This window comes from Arachis hypogaea, chromosome 4 (genome assembly GCF_003086295.3).
Source record: "Arachis hypogaea cultivar Tifrunner chromosome 4, arahy.Tifrunner.gnm2.J5K5, whole genome shotgun sequence".
NCBI lineage: Eukaryota > Viridiplantae > Streptophyta > Magnoliopsida > Fabales > Fabaceae > Arachis > Arachis hypogaea.
In genome coordinates this window covers 85833684-85840215 of record NC_092039.1, presented here as the reverse complement: position 1 = coordinate 85840215, position 6532 = coordinate 85833684, and the positions used below count along the sequence as shown (strand labels likewise).

At 28.5% G+C, this 6532-nt stretch overlaps 1 protein-coding gene across 4 annotated transcripts; it reads left to right on the top strand.

Moving 5' to 3' along the window:
- The first annotated feature begins 1889 nt into the window (after positions 1-1889).
- Positions 1890-6322, top strand: LOC112796924 (uncharacterized). 4 transcript variants are annotated; one of them, XR_003199482.3, is made up of 8 exons: positions 1890-2238; positions 2374-2429; positions 3737-3880; positions 4564-4637; positions 4780-4834; positions 4910-4972; positions 5327-5389; positions 5986-6322. XR_003199482.3 is itself a non-coding variant. In XM_025839603.3 (8 exons), exons 1-8 carry the CDS (start codon positions 2190-2192, stop codon positions 6062-6064), a joined length of 669 nt encoding a protein of 222 aa, XP_025695388.1. In that variant the 5' UTR covers positions 1890-2189; the 3' UTR covers positions 6065-6322. The 4 variants fall into 4 exon arrangements, 3 of the variants coding, with proteins under 3 accessions (XP_025695388.1, XP_025695390.1, XP_025695389.1); XM_025839603.3 differs by having other exon boundaries at positions 5241-5389; XM_025839605.3 differs by having other exon boundaries at positions 1930-2238; positions 5327-5368.
- The last annotated feature ends 210 nt before the right edge of the window (positions 6323-6532 follow it).

Genomic DNA, 6532 nt, shown 5'->3' with positions numbered 1-6532 from the left:
TAATGATTTTTAAAATAATTTTAAAAGTTTTAAAATGAATTTTAAAATTTTTAAAATAATTTTAGAATTTTTAAATTTTTTAATTTTAAAAAATTTCATATATATATATATATATATATATATATATATATATATATATATATATATATATTAGATTTTGGATGTTTCTTATGATAGTTTGAATTTACGTTCCTTTCAAAAAGAAAATTTAAAAAAAAAATTGGCTGCTCCCGTAATTGGTTACTTAGCGGATTGAAAAGATAATAATAAGAGTAAATATTTATTTTAGTCTTTAAAAATTTTATATACGATATTTTATTTCTCAATAAATTTTTATTTTTTAAAATTCTTTGAGAATGATTCTGTTCTGGAAAATTTATTTTTAAGTTACTTTGAATCAATTTTTTTATATGTATGTTGGATAAATAAGTTTTTAATAAATTTTAGGGTAAAGTATATTGTCTTTTGATGTTTATAAAAAAATTTAAAAATATTTCGAAATTTTATTTTGTTTCAATTTTGTCTTTTAAAATTTTCGATTTGTGTCAAATATATTCTTGATCAATCCAGTAATAATGCATAGCAATTATGTCTGATTTGCTTGTGTTGACGGTTGTTCTTATGAAATTGTTGTTAAATTAGTCCTAAATTTTTTAAAAAATTAGTCGTCGAAAGTATATTTAATGCAAATTGAAAACTTTGAGATAAAATTAAAACAAAATAAAACTTAGAGACATTTTTTAAACTTTTAACAAACTTTAAAAAAATAAAATATACTTTATCCTAAATTTTATTATAAGACAATTTAGTCATAAAAAATATATTCTAAAATAAATTAATACCCTTTTAAAGTGACGTAAAGTTCAATTTATTCGACAGAAATAATTTTTAAAAATTTTTGAGAATAAAAATTTGTTATTCCTTAAAAATAATTTGGGTATTTATTCTAATAATAAATAGAGGATTTAGCTAAAATATATTTGGAAGACACATGATAAACAAATATATTAATAACTTATTATTTTATATTTTTAATACAAAATTTTTAATTTATAAATTTAATATATATTTTTAAAGTGCAAAACAGATAATTCCGTAAATAAAAGGTTTAATTACTCTAGTAGTTCCTATAGTCTTACGAAATTTTCAATTAGGTTCCTATACTTTTTTTCTTTCTAATTGAGGAAAAAAATCATAGTTGTCAGAATCGAACCGGTGATCGAACCGATCAAGCTATTGAGTTACTGGATGATTGGTTCAACCGGTGGGTCACTGGTTCAACCGGTTAACCCGGTCCTATGTAAATAAATAATAAAAAATAATAAAAAATTTAAAATTAAAATTTAAAATACATATTTTTACTAACATTTTAAGAATATCCAGCTATTCAAAAATAATATGAAATAGAAATAATAAGTATTTTATTAATTTCACTCTATCATAAATATTTTATTTTGTTTTTATATTAAAATAATAATTATTTTCAAATTTTAATAATTTATTAATAAATTTATATCTATTATACTATTATATACTACAAGTATTTATTAAAAAATAATATTAATAGATATTATATAATTAAAAAAAGAAAAAATAAGTGAATTTATAATGGTTGTTAAATAAAAATATAATTAATTTAAAAATAAGTAAGTTTATAACTAAAATTAAAATAAATTAAATAAAAATAAATATATTTGATAAAAAATATCTATATATATAATAATTTGTAAATATATTAATTAAAATTGTGAGTGTTTGTGACTTGTTACTTTTTCATTGAGAACAAGGGTTCGAACCCCACCCCACCCGTTCACATCGGTTCTCTTTCTTGTTCAGTTTAATTAACAAACTGAATTAATTTAAAAGACCCGATTAAAAATAAAAAATATAGAAATCTAATTAAAAGTTTTGAAAAATTATAAGAAACAAAGGTTTGTGGATGAATAAAATTGAAATTGGGCTGGACCTAGAAGTGGGATCCTGACCCAGAAGGGGAAGAAAAAGAGTTGTGGGCTCCACGGTGATTTCCTTGCCCTTCTTAAAACAGTTAACACTTAACAGCAAGAAGTGAGAACTGAGAAGAATTAAGCAGTCTTTGATCGTAAAACTCTCCTCCACTCTCCAGATTCATCCATTTCTGCATTTTTCTAATTAAAACCTTCCAACAAATTCATCGACGCACTAGAGAGATGCCCGTCAGAGTATTGGTTGAAAGTTCCACGCCTTCGCAGGTTTCAGGTAATCCACTTTTCTTCACCCTATTTCTTCTTTTTCTTTTTCCCCTCGCAAATTGCGATTTATGAATGTGTTAGTTTTCGCAGATTACTGTCCAAAATTGATAGTTCGTCCTTTTAATTTGATTGTTTGATTTAGGCGCTAATTCTGGCCATACTTCATTCCAAGCTTGTACACTTCTAGGCATTGGCCAGGTATGTTTCCTTTCTTTTTCGTGTTTTTTTTTTATTTTTTTATTAATTAATTTATTTTTTGTGATTTATGTTCGGCTTCGATTCTTCATTTGTTTGAGCCTTTGAAAAAATGGGGGTTGTGGAGATAGAACAGACTTTTTTTTTTAATTTTCGATCATGAAGATAGAAAACACTTAAGCGGCTTAATATGTAACTTTGAAATTTCAGTACATTCAAAACTTAATGCATTTAGATATAATTTATTTACAGATAACTGAATTGTAAATGTATCAAAATTCCAAAGTGACATATATAAATGGAGAAGAGGGAGTATTTGTTTAGTGTTTTTCAGCTTTTGTTACATTTCCAATTCATGGTGGAAATATGTCTGATCGATTCGCCACGGTTTTTCATTTTGTTCATACTTTCTACTTTCCAAATAGATATTGGAGACGCTATTTGAGGATAGGTATTTATGTATGTATGTATGTTGCCTATATGTGTCCTTATTTCTAAGTTGTGATTGTGGCGCAATCTGGTTGAGTTATTAGTTCTCAAAATTGAACTTATGATTCGTTTCTAGATACTGAGGCCTTGCTAGAGAACTAGTGAGAAAACACAAATGGTACAGTACTTGTCTATAAAATGTTCATTTCTCTTTTATTCTAAAATGATGTTCAATTTTATTTTATTTTCTTCTACCGTTGTGAGAGATTAAGTATATTATTTGGAAAATCAATCCGTATTTACTGCTGATCCATATTGCTTAAAGAATATTAATAAAGAACACCTGGTCATAGTCTAAAAGATCTGTCTCCCCAAAGGGGAAATCATTGAAGGATAACACTCTTAGAACACATGGATGCAGGGTGGTTCCTTAGATGAAGGAAGAAAGCAAATCAGTAAGATGATTTCTTGCCCATAAATCAGTTCGTAGTTCACTTGTTTTTTCTTGTTAGAACAAATGAATAATTCTAGGGAGTGAAATATCAATATAATACAAAAATGGGAAGAGCTGCAAAGCAGGTCCTTGGACAAAAGAATATGCATGAGATGCCGTGATTATATCTGTCCAGAAATTAGAAAGTTTGTTTCCATTCATCATTTCGTCTCTATTTATATTTTGTACTAATTAATAGGGCCTAGAAGATGAAGATTTTCCTATTAGTTAGTCTTATTTGTGGTTCTTGGATAGTGTATAGCAGTGGTATCCTAGATAAAATAACTTAAGCTAAACCATTGAATTAGATTTCACATATTTTGGCCGGTATATCACGCTAGATGAGTTTGAAATCCCAGTATTGACTCCAAGTGTTTATGTTTCACAGGCCTTTTCTGGGACACAGAACGTTTCTAGCCTACAAAAGGATGAAGCATGGAGAGTAAATGTTCGTATACAAGGATGTGATCTTGAGCATGGTTATCTATGTGGCACCATGGAAGCTCTTAATGTTCCTATGGCCGACACACCAGTATGCAGCTTATTCCTTGTTCTTCCTAAAATGTGAAAATGGATAAGAAATCAAGAAAATGCTATTCATCGTCTTTAGTTTGAGCTATTTGTCATGTTAATCACTATTATGCCAAAACTTATAATCTATTAATTTATGACTTCAGTCTGCAATAGTTGTTGTCATATACTTGCTGTTCTTGTATCCAAAAATCAAGTCAAAGACATGATATTATTATGTTTGTTTGAAAGATCAAATCAGAACATAGTGTCAATCACCAAAATCAAAACACAGTATTTTTAGATTTTGAGAGAAGAAGAGAGGGGGGGGGGGGGGGCTTATGGGGACATAATTGAGCAATTAAAAAATTGTAAGAAAACTTGAAATTTCAGAAAGAGAGAGAAGGGAGGGGGAGGGAGGGGATGACGCTCCCTTTCCTGTCAGAGCCTCCGCCCCTACTGGCAGTCGTCTTAATTTTTGTTGATTTCTTGAATAAGCTTCATTTGTCTCATTTTATATTGGAGCAATGACATTAGTTTTCTGTCTGCTTTTATCACTTACTAATCATCCATCATATACCTTAAGGTTTCTGTAACCAAATTCACTTTTAGTGAGATATTTCCTTATATGCCCTGGTTGTGTGTTCAGCTATCAAAAGAGAAAAATTGCTCTGGTATTGACTTTGTCTTAATGGCTCATATCAGGTTGTAACATTCTGGGAAGGGGAGATTGTTGATACCAAAAATTATACGTTCTTCACTGGCAAATGGGAAGCAACGTATGTTATTAGGGAATAACTTTTAAATTTAGCTATGAGTTTAATTTGAATAACACAAATGATGCCACACACCTCTATTTATATTGACAAACTTTTGCTTTTTTGCTTGCTTGTTTGTTCTTTCCCTTTTCTACTTTCTCAGACCAGAAGATGATATAAGGCACTGGACTAAGTTTCAATCATTTTCACCCCTCATGGTAATGACCTATAATTTGCTATGGTTTTCTATAATATGCATATGTTTGGTTATCAATGACCTTCAATCTTTTCAGGGCCAAGTAGAAGTTGATGGTGGCAAGTCTTTGGACCTAAGCAACTATCCTTACATATTCATGGTAACTTGATTTTTAGCTGTGTGTAAAATGAAACAACCATGCGATGTATATACAAAAAATCAGCCTCTAAATCAGCCACCTGTATAGAATACATATTAAAATACAAAATAAACATTGAAAATGAATTAAACACATGTATTTGTACACAAATACATAGTGGTTGATTTTTTGTATGCATATAGCATTTTTAAAATGAAAATTTGGAAAACTCTACTTGTTTTAGCAATGAATCCTCTGCGAAATTCATTAATTGAGGTTTTTGTCGCAGAGATGGAAGGAGCAGTATTTTGTGAATGTTGGAACCGACTGCGGGTTAACTATAGCTGGCTTTTACTATGTTTGTTTCTCTTGCAGTGATGGATCTATAAGCGGGTTTTATTATGATCCCAACAGCAGGTTCTCTTCCTTTTCCTATTGGTATATTTTGTGGCCTCAGTTCTGCCTGCTCTTCACTGCTCTTATTAATCCTTCTATTTGTTTATGTTAAGCATGTGAATTCTTCCTTATTTCTGTAAATTAAGGGTATGTTTGTTTCTGGTTTCAAAAAGTGATTTTATAAGTTAATTTTGTATATAGTTAAAAAAATGCTGAAAAAAAAATTGATCTTAATCAGAAACTAAAAATCCTGAAAACTTTTTTTTCTTGGAAATTTTACGGTGTATTTAAGTTTATGTTTTTATTTTTGGTTCCATTTTCAGTGTTTTTTTTTTTGGATTTTGTTAAGAAAAAAGAGAAAATAGAAGGTAAAAGCAGAAAATAGAATTTTATTGTTTTCATTTTTTTCCTTCATAAAATCCTGAAAATAGAAAATGTTGAAAATTATAACAAAAAATAAAAATGCAAACCAATGGCATCCTTCTTTATTTAATAAAATTGATACAAACATGTAAAAAAGTTATTTTCTTTTTTTTGTCAAAAAGCTGGTTTTTGGTTAGAAATGGCTAAAACAAATGCACCCTAATTCTCTTACAACAAATGAAAGTGTGATATAAAAATTCATGAATTCTTTGCAGCCCTTTCCAGAAGCTTGAATTGAAATCCACAAATGATGGAAGATCAGGTTTCAGTTTTCCATCGTATGAGTTGCAATAGGTTTCAAGGCATATATATAATATTGTTAAAACTTAAAAGTTCAGCATCCAACTAAGTCTTGCTTAAATGTTGGGCCAATTTGGCAAGACGACCTGGAAGGCTATGCAAGAGTACAAGATTGTATTTTTGTATGTAAGTTGTGATGAAAATATGACAAATTCAAGCTTGTTATTATCATGATTGATATTATTGTATAATGATCACAAATCAAGGATTAATAGATTATCAAATGTTAGAATCCCCCAATTTATACGACTACCTCTTCCTGGTGACTTCAACGTTGATTATACTACCTTTTTATTTTCAGATTCAGCTATTTTGAAATTTTGTATCCTAGAGATGGGGAATGAAGTTTGAACACCTAAATGTTTCTTATTTTGTATGCATTGATTATTGCTGAAATAAATAAGTAATTTTAGATATAATAAGATTTGGTTGGGTAAAGTTTTTTTTTTTAAATTAGTTTAT